Raw genomic sequence first — 20,763 nt, forward strand, 5'->3', positions numbered from 1 at the left:
ATTAGCAGTCTCTTTTTTTCTCAAATAACGACGGATCTAAATACAAATACACGTGTGTTTATTAATAATTTTATTTGACAAAATATCAGCATTTGACTGTAAAGTGGTGACTTCACATTTCTGGAGGAAATTGTTTTCTCCACAAAATTACGGCATAACATACCCGAACCAATTAAAAAAAATATTCCGAGACAAAAAGGGTAGCATGCAGTTTATAGAAATCATTTTTGTTTATAAAAAACTATAATAAAATTATCATTACACTACACACATACACACATATGGATTGTTATGGCACCAAATTCATCAGCATTTTAATTTAAAAGAAGCAGTTGACATAAAACTAGTCAATGGTATGATTAAATATTTGTAATTTTAAAAAAAATGAAATGACGATGATGCAGACGCTGAAATCCAAAAATATGAAACAAAAATATCGACATGATGATGCTAGTAAATGATTTGCACTGCTAACATGATATTCTAGTTGATATGCGTCAATCAGAATCCTCATATGTATTGTACATATCGGCAAGCTTGGCAAATTTCGGCCCCCATTCCTGGAGGTACTCGTAGTCCTGACTCCCTCCGCTCGATGACGTGTTGATGGAGCTGAGGGAGCCGGCCAGGCTTCCCTCACCCTCGTACATAAACTCGTGCAGAGTGTCGTAGGGAGGGGCACCGCTCTCCCCCTCGGCGTCTCCCAGCCGCTCGTTGATGAAATCTCCGAGGTGACCCGTGCTTGGTCCGGACGCTGCAAAAGAGAAGTTGATTCACATTATATTCCATTATAACCATTTTAACAAGGCCTTGGATTTTTGGTAGGACTTAACTATCTATTTCTTGCGTCAAAACAAGTTAAAAATGACGCTGGTTTCAAGCGAAATATACATCGATTGCGTAGTCTTAGCGAAAAAGCCAGACAAATATTCTTGATTTCAAAGAGCCTTGGCTAAGTGGCCAGCAATGAAATTTGTTTTGCCTCGGACTAGAATGTCTCGACGTCATTGGATGAATCGCGTCACGTGGTTGCCTCATAAATTTCTTTACAGGGCAAGCGTCAAAATTTAAACGGCAACATTGCGGACGTAACGTTATTTGAGCTGATTCTTTACACAAACGTTCAACCATACCTTTAATTTTTAAGCCCCAAAATATTTATAGTGACCCCCCTTTGCCCGTGACGTAATATTATGATCCTACAATAGCATCGAGGTTTGCACAAACAACTGACGAGGAAGGTAAAAAATTAGAGAATTAAGCTATGAATTTAATCGTTATATATTATCTTTTGTTTGTTTACATATCAAACTGTAGGTCCTTGACAAAACAAAACACTAAGTCTTATTAGGTGTGTTACTGAATGTTTACAGAAATTTGTGGTGTCGGTAAAGTCCATAGAAGGCTCGGCTCCGCCTAGCCTTCTATGGACTTTACCGACCCCACAACGAACCTAATAAGTAATAATACAGGCCTACGTCACATTAATGCTGTATGACACAACTACCCAAAGTCCAAGCTCTTGTTGAAATAGTTCTATTTGTTACAAAATAGATTCTAACCACCAACGCATTGGGCACAACGGTAGGGAACACATTTGTGAATTTCTGGAGAAATCATATATTCTATAAAAAATATTTATGACACTTTATATTTTATATTATTTACAGGTATTTGGTTTGTCTGATGTTGTCCTAGATTTGGGTATGATAGTGCCTTCTCTAGCATTCACAGGTTTTCTGATGACTGAGATATCATAGCCAGCATAGTCATCCTCTCCTGAAATACAAAACAGACATCCAGAAAGAAAATGGCTTTGATGATTGCAACATTATTACGTTGAAATTACACGAAATAACATAGTGCAGTGTTGCCGTGTTATTGAAAATTTGAAAAGGGCATTCACATGATTTAAAGCATGTGAATTAAAAATTTACGTAAGGCGCAAATGATCTTAATTAAAAACATGTATGAACACCAACCTGCGCCATCTTCGTCGTAATCCATGACGTCTTCTCTGATGTCATAGTCATCATTGTCGTATGCAAACATGCTTTTATCCTTGTCCATTCTTTTCCGTCTCATGACCAAAAAGGCCACGATAAGAATGACCACTGCTATCACTGAAATAGAGCAGACGACAATTTTGAGATCATCAAACTGATCGTTAAACTATTAATCTAAGCAACAAAAAGCAAGCATTACGTTACTCAAATCATAAAAAAACTTTTTTCTTTAATTTCGCTTTCGTTCTATCGATGATTTTTATGTCTTTGAAAAATGAGCCATTTCTAAGACCTTAGGCTTTCCGATACATGGCTCATGCACCAAAACGGTGAAAATGACGCTGATCTCAAAAGCAAACCACATGCACTTGTTTCTGCGATAAAATTTACCCGGTGCTAAAATAATAACAGTGTAAATGGGTTAACTTTATGGATGACACACGAGCCTGTGCCCATCAGAGTTGGATTCGTGGCAGTGTACATGAATGTTCAAGAATGTTAGTTGGATACTCACATGCAGCGAGGCACACCAGTAACACAATTAGCCACGTGTTGTCGTCTTCGTTGTTTGTGATGGAGGAGGATGTGACCACCACTACCTCACTGCAATCCCAGTCACTGTACCCCGAGGGGCACTGGCAGGAATAGCCCCGCTCTGAACCATCTGTACAGTTCAGTTGACACGTGCCCCCATTGTGGCAGAGGGCCGTGTCCTTGCAGTAGTCTATGCATTCACAGGTGGCCGCTGCATTTGCCTCTTGGTGAGCGTTACAACTGTGTAAATTAAGACACTAAAAGTTGGAATAGACTTTCAAGATGTTTTCTTTTTCATTTTAAGTAAAAATAATAAACCTTCATGAAAGAACTGTAGCGCTATCTGTTGATTCCCAATTTGATTAAATGGATGATATGTTCTGAGAGTTCTTTTCATTACCATTCTTACATGTACGGTATCGCTTTTGAATGAAATTGGTCCTTTTGACCAATGTTAAACAACATATTTTGTCACATAAGCAAAATAACTTGATAAAGCAGAGCTCGAGGCTTACGCTGCTGGGTTAATTGTGACCGTTGTATAAGCATCCTTGGCGGCAAGAGATCGCTTCTTTCGGCCACCCGAAGAACTGTCCGTCACCTTCACACTAAACACATATGGCCGGGACTCTAGGGGCGCCAAAAGGAACACTTCTCCGGTCGATTGGTCGATTCTAAAAACCCGCGGAATGACCGGATCACCCCAAATGATGTCATAGGTCAAATGGCAAGGATTTCCACAATCTGGGTCATTAGCCTTGACCTGATTTATTTTGAAAAAATGAAGTTATGGCGTGAAAAAAAGATTTTTTAAAAACAATCATTTAAAATTTGTATTTCGTAAAAAGAAATTTTACTCATTGTTTCAATTTATAATAATCAACTAAAAGATTTTATGACAACAATTCTCTTGAAAACAATAGTTTTATTATAGGGAGACTACTTATTTTCTAATACCATACAATACTCAAAAGAAAAAAATTAAAATAAGAAAGTAGCAACTAAATTGAAAAGGTTTTTGAAGTTTCATGAATATTAGTAAACTTTGTATTGAAAACAACTACAAGAGAACAGAATGGTTTCCGAGTGACAATTACCAATGATGACGTCACCAACCTGAAACAGGGACTCGTTGTAATTTCTGTTGGCCACAATGCTCTTGATGTCGTAATTTCCGGAAAACTCCGGACGTCTGTTGTAAGTTTTTTGCACACCGATATACACGTTAACGGATGCACTGTACTTCCCATCGTCTGCCGTGAACATAACAGTAATGTTCTGAAACATATTTAATTCATAATAAATAATTCAAGAAAAAAATTCAACAGGTTTTAAGTTTGTACATTTCTAGTGCATATGAATATAAAACTCTAGTTACAATATACTAATAATTTCAAGGAAATTGATCGATATTATTTTCTATTCAGAAATAATAAAAAAAAATGTCATGTATAACGGACATAATTACCGTATTGGCTTGACCGAAAAGAATTCCAGCTACAAAAATGTCGCCGGTATTTTCGTTCACTCCAAAATATCTCGATTCTCCAACAGAATATTTAGTATACTTCGAAGTCTTCTCATCTTATGAAATAAATAAAAAAAAACCTTTACCGTACTAAACATTATGACAAAATAAACATTCTTTTATTACAGAAATTAACATTATGCAGAAAGAAAGGTCAAATATTCTGCTTCACCGAAAAATCTTGCTGGATGTTACAAGAGTGATTCGACTTCGTATGTTCGTATGTTCTATTCACACGTATAATTACAATTTTTCATATGTATGTAATGTCCATTTCATCTTATCTCCTCATATATTTCCAAGCATTTTAGCGACTTATAATTTTGAAGTCTTATGAGGATTTTTTACCATCTTTGTCCAAAGCTTTAATAGTTCCAACATGCTGATAAACGGGGGCATTTTCTGGCACAGTGAAGAAGTAAAAGCTGTTGGCAAAGTATGGCGGGTTGTCATTGATGTCTTCTATAGTGATCTGGACAACTTTTGATCCTGTTACCAAATACGAAAAGAATGGTGACTAAATAAACAAATTCTATTATTCTATTTACTGTTGCAAGATACGTATAGCACTCAAAGCAGGTAAGAAAGAAAGGAGAAAATAGTGTTCTGGTTTTATGGTTTTGTCCAGACGATACGAAACGTTTTGGTTGAGACTTAAGTAACCTTCAGCCTCAGTAGTTTAATCGCGTGTATATGAAATATATATATATACTATAGTTATTTAATAATCTCGTATTAAATATGATTATATAAAATATAATTTAAACAGAATGCAGTTTTTGGAGAAACATGTTATTTAACAACACAAAAACCCAATGGCTAAAACACAAGCAAACACAATACTACTTCTTATAGTAAACCAAACTAGCTTGGTTCATTTTTTGCAATACTTCACGCATTGGCCTAAAAGATCAAAACCATCAAAACCCAATTTTTGCAACCTTTTAATCCGTTGTTCACTAAAAAAAAATATACCCCTATTTGTAATAAACAAATCTTTACAAAAGCTTCTTGGAGGCGTTTAGTATGATGAAGCTCAAGATAAGTTTATTCTCTCAAACTAAATATATTGGTACAAAAGAAACAAATATATAATATAATAAATTATTAATATCGGAACCATTCAATAATTGTTGATTTTCTAGACACCATCATCGGTGATTTAATCAGAAGGACATCATAACATAGAGTCTAGGTGTTGACTGCTTTAGAGCAGTTCATTCAACAATACGACACTGAACATAGCTTCTTTGGATTCATTCGAACTATCGAACACAATAGAAGAGTCTTGTTATACCTGTATTTGGACCGGTTTGTCCGGGGATAGAGGATGGGTAGCCGTCTTCAGCAATCACCTGTAGGTCCACTGTATCTGTTGTAAGATTTTCTCGGTCAAACTCGATAAGCGTACTTACCACACCACTAGATTCATCCACCTTAAAATTGGTGTCATTGAACCGAGTTCTATAAGACACCTAAAAAGAAATATATAAATCGATTTGATCATACACCAAATGTCATGACATGCAAGTTTGGTGACAAATTACATAATTTTAAAAATCACCAATTTTGAATACCAGAAAAAATGATTGATGAATGGCTTTTTCGAAGCAAATGGAGCTGGGTTTTTGTTCTGATACATACTTTCGTCTGTATGAATGGCAGTGAAACGTTAGTATCCAAAACCTTCTACAAGCAACTAATTATAGCTTTTCCCACAAACAACAGACGTTGATTAATTTTTGCTGTACCTGAGCTCGAAGCAATAAATTTAATATTTTTAATATTCAAATTTCCTTCAATAAAATTGCAGCTCTTGATATTAGAACAATTTTAACAAGAGCTTGGACTTTGGGTAGTTGTGTCAAACAGCAATGTGACGTAGGCCTGTCTATTTCATTGCTAGCCTCTCAGCCATGGCTTTTGAAATCAACAACATTTGTCTTGCTTTTGAGATAAAACTACGCTGATGCATATTTCGAATTAAACCACGTCATTTTTAACAAGTTTTGACGCAAGGAATAGATAGCTAGGTCCTATTGAAAGTCCAAGGTCTTGTTAAAATGGTTCTTCGATGATAAACAGTGTATGGTACGCGTACCTTGTTGAACAGTGGGTTACTGTCCCCATCGTGGGCCAATAAAATACCGACTTCCTCCCCAACCGCCTGCTCCTCTTGTACCGAAAACTCTATTTTACCAATGCTAGGGTTCTCCCTGTTCACAAATATCGGAGCTTTGTTGTTGGTGTCATTTATTTGAAAGAGGAAGTAAGAATCTTCGTATTTTTGGTCATTTCCTTGGCCCTGTTTCATAAGATTATAATATCTATCATGACATAACATAAATTATTAATAAAAAGTTTCAATTATAAGATCCAAAAAAAGTATATTACATTTTGCTGTAATGAAATCAGTAAGATTATAGAAAACTTGGGAACTATAAAAATGTGTGGTGACTTAATTTTAGTGGATTTCGAGGGTCTTTATCACCATTATCTTTGACAAATTTTATTAAACGCAGTATTTACATGCATTCATTACTCATACATGTTTAATCAATAAGTCACGAAATTACGTCTTCGCGAACGTGTTATAAGTGACAATATACGAAAATTGCCCATTAAGCATATTACATATATGTACGAATAATGCCGTAACTATGTTATGAACAAATGAGCTTACCGTGTACACTCTTATTTGCACGACCTTTGTGTCTTTTTCATCATCAAAGTCCCCTGCTGCATGCAACTCAAATTTTCTATTATCGCTTGCCGGAACTGAAATCTTAAACTTGTCAGTCATTTCGGAAGATTGGCATTTTACGATTAATCTGGCACCAGTAATAGTTGTTCCGAATGACACTGTGTTGATCAGAGCGTCAGTTCTCGTGTTGTCATCAATGATCTGGTCCGGGTTATTTTTACCACTGGGCCAAATCTTAGTTACTGAGGAGTTACTGACAACAATGTCAACAAAGGTTGTTGAGTTCTGTGGTATTTCTCCTTTATCCGATGCTAAAACTTGTAAACTCACACGTTCTGGCTGAAAAAAAAATATTCAAAGGTATATTAAGTGATTTACTCCAATGTTTGAATTATGTATCTATTTAATCGATACATGAAGCATGCCTTTTATGCAGCAGACACTTTCACTTACAGCATCGGAAAGGTTTTGATTTACAATAATCATCCCCGTTTTGGTCATGATGTTAAAGTAATTCCCTGGATTGTCAACTAACGAGTATACTACTTCAGCATTTTCCCCGGAGTCTATATCGAACGCTCTAATGTTCAACGCTACGTCACTAATACTAGAGTCACGTGACACCCTTCCTTCATCGCGTCCTTGACATCCTTGTACGTTTTCTCCCGAAAGAAACACCGGGGCGTTGTCGTTTATATCGATGACGTCAACAATGAAGGAACACTCGCTGCTGAGTGGGGGCTGGCCGTGGTCGGTCGCAATGACCGTCACCTTCAGAATGTCCTTCAACGTCTCGCGGTCAAACTTGACATTACTTTTGATTACTCCTGAAAAGATGGTATATAAATTATTCTTCTTAAATTCATTAGTTCTTAGATCAAAATAGTGTTTGCAACATCAAAATTATGAATAATTATAACTTTTTTGCACTTGTTGTTTTTCTAGTTTTTGGTAAAAAATGTAATTTGCATTTATTTATCAATGTTCAAGACAATTTAAAAGTTTTTCACTAACCAGATCCGTTTATCTTTTCGATGGTAAAGTCTTGCCTAAGGTCATCTCTAAAACTAAGAATGGTATAGTCCACTACGCCGTTCTCTCCTTTGTTTCTATCTGTTGCTGAAACCTATAATGTAATCATCGAAAACTGCAGACAAAAGAACTTCATATGGATCAGTGTTAGTTAACATTATTTTCATATTCAAGTCGATTCCTCACCGTTAAAACAACCGTTCCTCTGGGTTCTTCTTCTAGAATTGACGCGTTATAGTAGGACCTGCAATCCACAAACTGGGGTTTGAAGTTTTTGCTGTCCACGATGTTGATTTTGATGGGTTGCGTTGTCGTATGAGCTGTGCCGTGTTCACAGCAACTCCCATCATCCTGAGCCGCCACAATCAACTCATAGGAGTCTTGGTTGACTGGCAGTTGACTTCCTGGTATCGATATCGTTATTTTCCCGGAAGTTTGGTCAATACTAAATATTGAACTGGATCCTGCAAGACAATTATTTTGATCAATTTACACTTCTGCATATTACGAACATGTGGAAAAAATTATTTCGATCCGATTTTTTAACGTATATTTACCTAGAAATCTGTATGTCACTTTATCCCCATCCTTGTCAATGGCTTTGACATTCATCACGGTGCGACCCGAATCGATCGTGTCTTGTATTGTGCTTTCACTGCTGCTCGTAAATGTGGGTGCTTCGTCATTTACGTTCTGTATGTACACAACAACTAGTGACGTAATGTTGTAGCCATCGACTGTCACGTGGAAGGTGTATGAATGGTCCTGGTAATACGCATCACTTGCTGCCTCGTAGTCTAACTGACTGTAAATCAAAGTGTAGTAAAACTCGGTTATAGCGAAGTCTTAGGGACCAATGGATTTACTTCGTTATATCCGTAATTCGTGTTATCCGTACAACCAATTCGTAATAATAACTATAGGAAATTCACTATATACATGGGTTTTTTTCACCATACTGCAATTTTTGCTAATTCAGTCTTAGAAGGAAAATACATTTTTTTGATATCTTAAACAATCGGATTGTTAATTGAAGAATTTATTTGAAAATAAATTCATTCAATTTATTATGTTAAATGGTCGTGCAAACTTTTTAAACTTTAAAGAAATTCGCTATAAAAATGTTAAATTTCGTAATTATTTACCTCTAAATCAGTTCGCTATATCCGTAAATCGTTATAACCGTAAAATTTTGCAGATTTGTTAAGAATTTTACCAGGAACTCGGAAAAAAACTTTGCTATATCCGAGGTTTCGCTAAATCCGTGTTCGTACTAAACGAGGTTTACTGTATGGATTCAGTTTCATATTTAATTTTATAATATGATAAAATTAAAATTTTATCACTTTTTCTGAATAACCCTAGGACTGAAATAACGATGGTAAAGTACTGACCTCCTCACTCGGATGATGCCTTTTCCATTCGAGTTTTCAACCCAGAACACAGACGAGTCAACGCTGTAGTTAAAATTCTGCGTGCCATTGTTCCCAATGGTCTCCACTAAAATTCAAAAAAAAACTTAATTACGATCGCTGTACTAGTAATGGGGGTTTGTGATCGAGTATGATGGAATATACCACAGGATTAAGCTTCATCATTCCACTAACTGAATATTAACTGAAAGGTTATCAAAATACCTCTGCTAATTTGTTTGTCACCTTATCAGGTCTTTCTTTCAGTTGACATCAGTCAACAAAATGATGGAATTCTACATGTATTCTGTAGAAATATATTTTTTCAAAAAAAATAACATAAAATAAAACCAACCAGTCAAAACGGAATCGTTGACTTTCAGACTCTCCAGCACGGTTTGCGTGTAGACGGGCAACGTAAACATTGGTTTGTAATTCTTCAGAAGATGAACAGTCAGCTGAAAAGCCACAAAAAAGCAAACTATGTTTGGTTCCCAACTGAACAGTTTTCTTTGGAGACGAATCTTATTTAAAGTTCTTTTAATTGGGTAACTGATTTTTAAAACAATGCAGGTATCTCTATTGTACTAGGCACGTGGATTTGTTGGGGGGTTTTAAGTGGATGGACGAAAAAATTAAAGTGGAGTACTGTGGGTTCATGAATATTTATTGAATACCAATTTTCGTGGATTTCGTTGTTAAGTTTATCCATGAAAATAAATGTTCAATGAAGTGCAGTTTCTACAAACATTTGGTATTGATAGGATTATTGGCCACGAATTTACGTTTCTAAGATTTTTTATTAAATCCACCAAAATTTATATCCACGAATATTATTGAAACAACAGCAACCAATCGGCTTGTATTTATATAAATTATATAAATTCTCTTGATGAGTAGAAGTAAAACGAACATTTCCTTTAAAAAGAGAAAGAGTCCTTGGGATCTTTGTTTAAAGTATAGAAATCGTAAATAATATAAATATAAGTACATGTACTCAAAGAATTATTCCTTATTCCATAAATAGATCGATTGAAAATTCACTTCGTCAATTTTTAAACTTACGTCGACGTTTGTCGATAATCCCGAAAAAGAATCCTGGGCCTGGATGTACAAGGAGTACTGAGGGGGATCCACGCCCAACAACAGCTTGGATAGTACTCGGAGATTTCCGTCTGGAGAAATGTCAAATTTATTAGATGTGGTGGACGTGGAGCTATACACCGAATAAGTCGTGGTGCCACCCGAATCAGCCTGGAAGTTCAGAGATTGAACAGGTGAATTGTCTCCGTTACTATCCAAAAGGAGAAATCTGAAAGAGGGTAATAAAAATGTGTTTATTGTGTTGCACTGTGTAAAGAAAAAATCTAATGACATTTCTAACAAATCAAATTTGATCTTATGGTATTCTTTATTTGTTAAGATCTTGTAAAATTGCTTTGAATGATGGAATCCTAAAAAAGAATAAGAGGCCTAAAATGTATCTGATGTTCAGTAAAAATATATTTAACAACCCCCCTCCCCCCCCCCCCAGTATAAAAAATTAGAATATTTATTTCAAAATTTCCACTTTTTGTGGTACTAAGTACGTCATGGAAAGTAGAAGTAACATACTAGTACACAATGGTTTGATTTTCAAAGTGAAATAATTTCTTTCTCAGTCAACACTACATGTATTGTATTTTTAGGTTTGTAGTGAAGTTACTCAAGAAATGTAAATTCAAATGCCACGGTGATGTAACTACTAATATAATGATGCTTTAGGCATCTTTGATAAATTACGATCCTTACATTTGATTGATTTCATTGTCGTCTCGAACGTTTGCAGAGTATGACGAAGAGAAAAACTGGGGCCCTCTTCTTCCCATCCTGACCGTTACCGTGGCCTCTGTCGTCTGCAGTACCGGGGCCGCGATGTCCGACACATAGACAGTTATGACGTAATCAGTCCCATCTGTATCGTTGACACCATTAAAGATCCTGGCAGTCATGATTTTTCCGGTTTTTTCGTCCACATCAAAGTCAAGAGAACCTTTAAAAGTAGAATTTAATCAAAGTTTTGGAAATAAAGAGTCATTTTTCAGAGATTAAATATTTACCTTTCAATATCAAACTAGTAGTTTAAACTTTGTATTCTGAAGATGGAAATCTTTTAAATAAAAAACTATTTATTTTTCCATGAAGCCTACGAGTATTTTTTAAAAACGTTATTAAAACAATATGAAGATTAATGTTTTTTCTGATATCATTCTTTTTTTATAATTTTAATGGAATGTTTTGATTTTTTGAAAGAATATCCCTTGACAAAGGAGTTATATTACATACAGTACAACATGTATAACTGAATATTGCACATATACATGTACATGTATTACTGCATGCATTTACATATGATTGTATGGCTGCACAATTTTTTTTATCAATTTAGGATGAAAAAAACATTATTTATATTTATTCATAACTATATAACCACAAGTAGCTTTACAGATGTAGTGTGTTTTTCATCTATTATTTAAAGTACTGCTCTTACTGTGAACCAATATAATTATATATTTGATATCAAAAGGATTTTTAAATTTTTTTTTCGCATAAACTGTTAATGAAGGTATCAGGTATGGTTTACCATTATTGTAGAACCGCAAACTGCTTCCGGGATCTGGATCTGATGCGCTCAGGATATACACGGTTGTCCTTAAAGGGGCGTTACTGCGCACAGTAGACAGAAAAGGGCGTGGCTCGTTCACAAAGACCGGAAATTCGTCATTGCTGTCGAGGACTTTTAGGTGTACTGTATAGCGAGTGACTGAAATAAGTAGTTTTTATTCGGGTAAATATAAAAAGAGTTAGAGGGCACATTACAGTTTCAAATTATATTATGTAATATATAATATATACATTAAGACAAGTTTCCTTTTGTTGGTTGTATGTTATTACGGGCCGCCAGGAGGCGGTCCGTTATTACCGTCTTCCTTGGAAGACGGTATAAAGAGTTGAAATAATTTACGGTCTCCGGGTTGTGCACTTCCTCTCATTTGTGATTGGTAGAAAATACATGATGTAAAAATTTACATTTATTTCATTGGTTGAAATAGTGTTCGGCACAAGGAAGGTAATTTTCTGATGATCATTTTCACGTACGACTTAACAAATTTCGTAGATTTCAAATCTTAAAAAGTGAGAAAACGAAAAAAGCAATACAAAATGCTATGAATGAAATTCAGTCTTTGATTTTCAGGTCCAACTAGTTGAAGGCAATATTCAATAATATCTATTGAAGCTGTTTGCTTTTCTTTTATTATTTTTATTTAGATACAAAAATGTAAAAATAAAAATGATGCGGCATAATGGCTAATATCGGTAAAGCTGTTTGCACCTTAGATATGTAAAACTACATGTAATATTTGTTGAACAAAATGCTGAATGCAGCTATGTAACTTTGATTTTATCAAAAAAATACGAGTCTACGACCCTTCTTAAGACCTCTTTTACCCTACTATAGTCGATATCAACTAAGAAGCTCGGGTACGCATTTCTCAATTTTAGACACGCTGGCTTAAAAGATACATGATGACATAAAAATGTTCCACGCGTCATGAGGAAGGTGACATTTATATAAAAAAAGAATTAAATTGTCTTTGATAACTAAATGCTGTTTCGGGTTCGCTCTTAAGACGGTAAGCTTTTTTTAAAAAGCTAAACTTGTTTGATACACATTTAAATATTGTAACTGCGTTTCTGCTGGATAGCTTTTTTTTAATGAATTGATATTTTAAGGTCAGACGACACGTTCCTTAATTTTAGATAACTTTTTCCAGGAATTTGTTATTGGTTTACTACTACTTTGACAAGCTTTCTTGCAAAAAATTAGGGTACCTTACCAGGCATTTCTGCAAAATACTAGAGTATGCAATTTCCTATATAATCTTCTTGAAAATACACTTGAATTGCTGATATAAAAATAAATACATCTACACCACAGCAAAATTCACTACAACAGAACTATATCTCCGCCGGGGCGGGGCTTTGAACTCACGACCTCTACCACCTATACGCTTCTTGCAGTGAGCGGCCACGGTTCTAACCACTCGACCATCTAGACATATAACCATATCCAAGTAAATTTTCATTTTTAAAGTAATTATAAAATTAATATTTTTCATTGGAACTCTTTATTACCAGGAGATACAAAAAAGATTCTCGAGGAACGTGTCGTCTGACCTTAAAAGTAAATTTGCATGTAGAAATATGTTTAATGCCTTTTAAAAATATTACATATTTTTTGTTTTGCTTGTAAATGAAAAGTTGGTCAAAGACTGTCGTGTTAGACGCATTTTTATCGAGACTATTATATATTCGGAAAATTTCGGAGTTTTTCATTGTATCGGGATCGGTATACAGGACATACTAAAGACCTGAAATACTAAAGACCTGAATGACATGAACTTTTATATAAATGATGTATTTGAATTTCTATGTGCTGCGTCAAATAAAATGACTTTGTGTGTGAATTTATATTGCCATATGCTTTTTGGTAGAACATTATAATAAAATGACAACCATATCATTTTTTTACGCAAACATTTGAAAGGACTGAAAATTTGTATGGACCTGAAAATTTGAGCTAACCTGATTTATTTTAATTTTTTTGAAATAAAAATGATTATCTTCATAAATTGTAAGATTTATAATTCCATTTAGGAAAAAATTATCGAACTCTATTCTTAATAATAATAGTAAAATGTTAAAAATCAAAACGAGTTGCTGAAAATATAGCAATTGAAATTAAAATCTACCATTAAAATTAGTACAACCAATTCGTTATTTTCTTTGCGGTGTGTTTTTTATGTAAACAACCCAACAATTATCTTTTTGCGTCCCATTTGACGCTTGCGTCAATAAGATTTCTTGTTTAATCTTTGGAAAGAAATCTAAGTTTTGTTGTTGTAGAAAATAACAAAAGAATGCATAAAATAAACAATGTCCTATGCGTCAAATTTATCAACTTGCTTGTTAATGTGCTAACTGTATGTGCGGCCCATAGCTACTACTAATCAATGCTTACAATTGGTCAATATTTTGGTCGACAATTAATTGAGGTGGAATAACACGACTGGAAATAGTCACTTAACTTAACAGTAAATTTTCTAATTATGAAAGATATAACGATATATAAACTGACTGTACATATGTCAAAAAAGCGAAAAATTTGCAGATTGGGGATAAAAAATGAATATCTAAAAAATTCAATTCAGTAAGTAACAACAAAAGGCCCTGCGGGATTCGAACTCGGAATGTGCGGATCACAAGCCCGCCACTTATCAGCTCGGCTATGCAATAAGTTAAATGTTATCGTCGATAAAATCCTTTTAATAGAACGAAATGTCGTTTCGATCAGATGTCAGCCATTTTGTGACGATATGTTATTCGACCTTAAATATTTTTTTTTAATCAAATACTGATCTAAAACTAATATTCCATTAAACAGAGCCGACCTGTCAGATTGACCAGTCGCTTTGTTGTATGAGTGCATTGTATTTATAGACTAAGCTCTTCTGACCTGGGCTGCGTTTTACAAAAGAACTTACGACAGAGTCGTGAATATTTTCAGTCTCATGGAATGTTATTTAAAGAACAAAACCATATTTATTCATAATAATATTTTACAGTCATGAGACTGAAACATTGATTAGTTTGTGATTAATTAGCATTCATTACTTTGGTCGCAAGTCGTAAGTTCATTTGTAAAACGCAGCCCTGGAGAACTATTAATTGGTTCATTCGCCATTAAAAGTAATTAAATTTAAATTAAGGAAGATATTGACCTACAGTTAACATGCTCTTAAATGGGATTAATACTCAAATACATGTAAATGAACTATATTTACGAATAAAATCTTGCAAAGACTTTTATTATTCTTCTACTTTTAAAATCATATTAAAAATCAGCCTTTAAATGTAATTAATATCGATCGTTTCTGTTCATGATGTATGGAAATTAATTTTCAGAGCAACAGTATGCCTATGTACAACGCAAGACTAGCCGAACACATGCACGTAAAATATATATTTCTATATACAGTATATATAACACTGTGCCGGGTGATTATGCCAGTGCCAAGGTGGCATTTTTGCACCCGTCTAAGCTGCATATATCGAAAAATTCAAATTTGCCACATGATAGATCATTGCTTAAAGATTTTACAACCACCTTTGTTATCATCGTAACTCACCTGTCAGGTGAGATATTTACCTTTCAAAAATAAATTCCTACAGGAAAATTATTTTTCCCATAGGAAAAACAATATTCCTACAGAAAATTTGAAATTTCCTATCGGAATACAAGAACTTCCTACAGGAATTTCAATTCCGACATGATTTGATTTAATCCGATAGGAAATATTAGTTTCCTATAGGAAAACTGCCCTGAATCAAATTCCCACAGGAAATACAATTCTCCTACAGAAAATATAATTCCTCTAAGATTTTTGAAAAATCCTATAGGATTGTCAATATTTCCTGTAGGAGAATCATTTCTCCTATGGAAATTATAATTTTCCTATGGGATATTAATTTTTAAAGGTTAAATATCTCACCTGTCAGGTGAAACACACTTAAAACAAAAGTAGCTATATACTCTCTAGACAATGTTCTATCATTTTAAAAAAAAAAGGATTTTTCCGAAACTGCATCTTAAGAGGGTGCAAAAATGCCACCTGGCATAATTATCCGGCACAGTGTTGTATACAGGTGGTATGCTCTTGAGGACATTTATGTACGGATGAATTAAATATATTGACGTTTCAAGGTTACTTCTTAATATTCATCAACTTAGTCTTAAAATTTTAGGGGTTTTGACAATGTTCTCCTGACAAAGACTATTTATTATTCCAAGCGAAATCAGAAATATCTGATGTTCATATTACTAACATTACTGTTATTTTTTAGATAGAAGTTTCAGTCAGCACAAGTGTGCTGTCATTCCGTGCATTATTTACATAAAGCTTACCAAATAAATCTTTTTTACTAATATTTGATTTGAGGTGATAAAAAAATCGTGAGTGATTTGCACAAGAGAATGTCAACACACACGTGTATTTGTATTTTGGAAAATTTAATTGCCTCTTATTGACAACAAAGGCTTTCAATGTTATTCTGGTTACTGTCTGTCATCAAATCAAATTCTATTTTTAACTCTATTATCGATAACTACATTATATTGGCTTTGAATATTATATCCATGAAAGAATTATCGAAAATACAGATTTAAAACACAACTCAAATATTACGATAATTTCTTCATCTCAAGTTTACAATCTGATGTTGCTGGTTCTGCAGACATTTATTAAATAACTTGGATTAAATATGGTATTTGGGAATAAACAGAATCATCACACGCATTGCAACGCCACATTTTACCTTATATACAAATGTAAACTTGTAAAGATGACGTCATGATTGACATATTTAAGAAAAATTGATTTATATGAATAATTTATTTTTTTAATTTGATCAAATGCGCAACATCTGTTGTCGATAGCATCAAATTTGGGTTTATTTCTTATTTAAATATGTACACCGTATTTTTAGATATTTTATATTCTTTTAGAGAAGTACTGAAAGTTATTGTATTCATTACACTAGGCACTGCAATGGGTATCTAAAGCTTTTGTTGACCATTTGAATCTTATCGTAAACTGGCTAATATCCCCTCTACTTCCTGTGCGTTACAGAACTTAGCGCCTCTTATCTGGAGTGTTTCAAACATTCAAATTTACAGCCTGAAAGCGAGCATCATACGATGGCCGTTTGAAAATTCTGAATTAAAATTTGAAATTAAACAGAGTTAAATAACGTTTACTTATTCTATGCAAGTAAAACTTAATGCTCATGCATATTTACCTAAAAATCCTCTGCAGGCTTTAGTATATTTAAGACATTATTAAAATACTTTTTGAGAGGATTTCGTGTATGTGTTTATGTGTTAATGGGGAAGGAATGTCTTTTATTCGTTTGATTACTTTGAATTGTTTGCAGTGGATACTTCCGAAGTGTTTCCATTTAGTCTGAAAATATACCTTGTCCTCCTAATTCTGATTTGACCTCAATTCGAATGGTGTATACCCGGTGTCCTTTATCATAGTCAAGACGAGCGCCATCTTTTAAGGTAACATTGCCGTCTGCATCGATTTGAAAAATGTCTTCCGGGAGTGCTTCTAATATTTCGAAAGACATTCCATTGTTTTGAGACGGATTATCCAGAATGTTGAATAAAACCCCCGTATTGTTTTCATACACAGAAATGTTCTTTGCCACATTTCTTGGTACAACTGTGGAGATTTGGCGTTTCATGACGTCATGAGATTCTTGTACACTAATATATCTGTCTTCTGAATCTTCAATATCAGAACCTATGAAAAGCTCTGCATTATAATAGTACGTCTGGCGTTCGCTTTTGAACACTAAAATAAAGAGAAACGTTGAAAAGGTTTCACTCTTCAGAAAACTTGGTTCTTTTAATATTTCAACTTCATTTGCACTGTTTATTTTTACTTTGAAATGTTCAGACAACGGTCCTAATAAATGAAATGACTTATATTGATCGGTTTCACCGCCAGGTGGAGTTAAACTTTCAACGGTCCCAACCAATGTTGGGAAATCGTTAAGCATTGAGCTATGGAGTATAGGTGAGGACATAGAAACTGAATTTGACGAATCCACAATATGAATGATGAATTTTTGCTCTGCCGCCATATTGGTGTAGCAACTATCTTTTGTTTTCACCAAGACCGGAAGTGTTTCTTGTTCGAAACTCACGGCATCTTTAGCCAAAATGATATTTCCTGATTTTGAAATGTCAAAACCTTGCGAATCGAAAGCACCTGAAAACGAACAGTCCAAATCACTACAACCACACTTTGCCACCATGTCGCCTTTCTTTGCGGCTTTTGATACACTTAACTCGATAATGTTACTTCCAACACAATCCGAGAAGACCATCAATACACACAGGGCAAGCCTCATAATGGCCGCCATTTTGTTTCTTCCTTTTGTTTTGTTTTCCTTTACGGATAATATATTAAATATTCCATATAAACACACACCAAAAAAAAAAAATCCTATCCATGTACTAGTACAGTCCCCGTTTGTAAGTGAAACACGATAAAAGTATTTCCGATAACATTATTTCTTTCTTCTGCTGTTTTTGGACCTTGGCTGTGCTTTATGGAATGTGTTGAGTGCGTTATCAGTTACCTGTTCAAACAAGGTAGCTGCGTTATCTGGACTTAGGTGAGGGACAGAAAATTCAAATCACTTCAAAACCGGGCACTTAGTCATTTATGGTGGGTACAATAATACCCGGCTTCGTCATACAACAAATATTTGGAAAGTGAAAAAAAAGTGGTTGGCATTTTTTTTCGGAGTGGGTGCGCGTTTCGTTCGTTACCTGTAGTTTTTTTTATCTTTTGAGTATGTAGGAGTTACATACCAAATAGTAAGGTCATAAAATACATTTCTATTAAATCTTGGGGTATACCTTGTTGTCTGGATAGAATGCACATACATGACTGTACTATTGCAGACTGTAAACAGTTTTATGACTATTGATTGAGGCTTAAATCAACAAAACCCCTCGGAGTCATCTTTCCAAACTGAGGATGCATCAGTCCTTGAACTAAGTCTACCTTGTACTATGTAAAGTTGTTCCGAGTGTGATTTAAAAAATTAATAATAATATTCGGAAGGGGAGGGGGGGGGACATTGGATAAATAGTCGAATTTTCTTATTTCGACAGAACAGAGTAACAGAACAGGTGTTGGTAGTTTCTGCCATGGCTTTATTTTTGTACAAAATGAAACGATGATAAATTGATAAATCTAAAACAATGATCAATGATAAGATTATAAGTCAATGATAAGGTTTATAAGTCAATGATAAGGTTTATAAGTCAATGATACGGTTTATAAGTCGGTGATAAATAATATTTGAACTGACGTTATTTGTGATAATTGATTTTACCAGGAATACAATATTATACAAATATTGACTGGGGTTGCGGGCAACATTGATTATATTAGCCCCCGAGGGATGAAATATTGCCCGACGCGAAGCGGAGGGCAATATTTTCGTCCCAAGGGGGCTAATATAATCAATGTTGCCCGAAAACACAGTCAACATTTGTTTTGTTATATGAAGAAACAAACCAAAATTAAGAAAGTAATTGAAAACAGATCGCTGTAATTTTCTCGGCTCAACAAAGAACTCACGAATTCAATTCTGTGCAAAGTTCATTTCCAAAATATCCTCAGCATCAAACGGTCACTGGTGATATTCCGCCGACAGAAAGAATTAATATACAGATGTACCTGATTTTACTTCACAGTAATTCGCAAATCCTTATATCCGTTATGAGAGCAAACCGTTGCATTGCGCGTCCATTGTTTACTTGCCTTGACTGACTGTCTATTATGACGTCACCTTGTTTTGGAGTCGTGAAGAGTTATTTACGTCATCGTTTGCGAATCAACTAATCAGAGGCGATTATTTGAAATAGAGGGAATGTTCTCTAGTTATTATTCCTAGCCGGTCAATATCAAAAAAATATTGACCGGTCAATATTTTTCGGACGAGCTAATATTACAATTATTGACTAATCGTCTATATAGAGTTATATAGTGAGAATATACTACTGAATATAACAATATATAATATGACAATGACAATGATGAATGGCAATAAACTACTGGTCTACATCGACTTTCCAAAGGTACATGATGTCAAATATGCGCTACATCATGACCCACAATTTTATACTTGCTTGTATTACCTTCAAAGACTTAATTTTGTTCTCGGTTAAAAAAAATTTTCATGTACCAGTAGTTTCTAATCAGGTTGCGTAGCTATTGATGTTCTGTCGATGAGAGTTGTCTTCCGTGGTTGTATCAAATAGTACATTATATGAAACTTGCTCTTCAATTCATTTGAGAATATCGGCATTTAAATTACGTTTAAAATATCAACTGTCAGAACAAGCATTAGAACCACGATTCCAATAAATCAGCATAAAAATGATACTAATCATCTGCAAAATGTTCCACCAGTTATGAACATTTTGTCCTTTACGATTACGATTTTGTAAGTAAGTCGTTATCAATTCATTGCAAAAGTTGTCTATATTTGTCGAAAAAATATTTGCTCGTTTTGATACTTAAATCCTTTTAAATAATTCTTCCTCAAATGACCTTGTACGAGGGTTGTCCCAAAATAACGTAGACAAGTGGCGTTATTCAGTTAATCGAAGACAAAGGAAGATGAAATTTGTGCCACAAAGGGTTCAAGAAATTTGCATTCAAATAATGTTTTAAAATCGAATATTGTGTGAGATTAAATTAGTGAAATGAAAGCATGTTAGATCAGAAATTCTACATGCGGCGCAATGTCAAAAACAAAAAGTTAAAATCAACATAATGAATTGAAAATTGGGCGGAAAAGTACTTTTCGAATGAAAAAATTCAAACAAAACATACACCGATATTTGATAATAATTCT

At 34.3% G+C, this 20,763-nt stretch overlaps 1 protein-coding gene across 2 annotated transcripts; it reads right to left on the minus strand.

Moving 5' to 3' along the window:
• Window positions 1-57: 57 nt before the first annotated feature.
• On the minus strand, window positions 58-18,467 carry LOC128189417 (neural-cadherin-like). 2 transcript variants are annotated; one of them, XM_052861020.1, is made up of 22 exons: window positions 17,292-18,467; window positions 11,840-12,019; window positions 11,008-11,248; window positions 10,282-10,528; window positions 9,572-9,674; window positions 9,199-9,304; window positions 8,362-8,609; window positions 7,991-8,268; window positions 7,787-7,898; window positions 7,226-7,599; window positions 6,752-7,111; window positions 6,170-6,373; window positions 5,366-5,543; window positions 5,010-5,027; window positions 4,417-4,557; window positions 4,009-4,124; window positions 3,657-3,818; window positions 3,056-3,303; window positions 2,521-2,780; window positions 1,983-2,123; window positions 1,669-1,779; window positions 58-754 (listed from the first exon to the last, which is right to left on the minus strand). In XM_052861020.1, the coding sequence occupies exons 1-22, from the start codon at window positions 18,247-18,249 to the stop codon at window positions 498-500; spliced, it is 5,043 nt and encodes a 1,680-aa protein (XP_052716980.1). In that variant the 5' UTR covers window positions 18,250-18,467; the 3' UTR covers window positions 58-497. The 2 variants fall into 2 exon arrangements, with proteins under 2 accessions (XP_052716980.1, XP_052716981.1); XM_052861021.1 differs by lacking the exon at window positions 5,010-5,027 and having other exon boundaries at window positions 17,292-18,466.
• Window positions 18,468-20,763: the final 2,296 nt, after the last annotated feature.

Source organism: Crassostrea angulata, chromosome 6 (genome assembly GCF_025612915.1).
Source record: "Crassostrea angulata isolate pt1a10 chromosome 6, ASM2561291v2, whole genome shotgun sequence".
NCBI classification, from domain to species: Eukaryota; Metazoa; Mollusca; class Bivalvia; order Ostreida; family Ostreidae; genus Magallana; species Magallana angulata.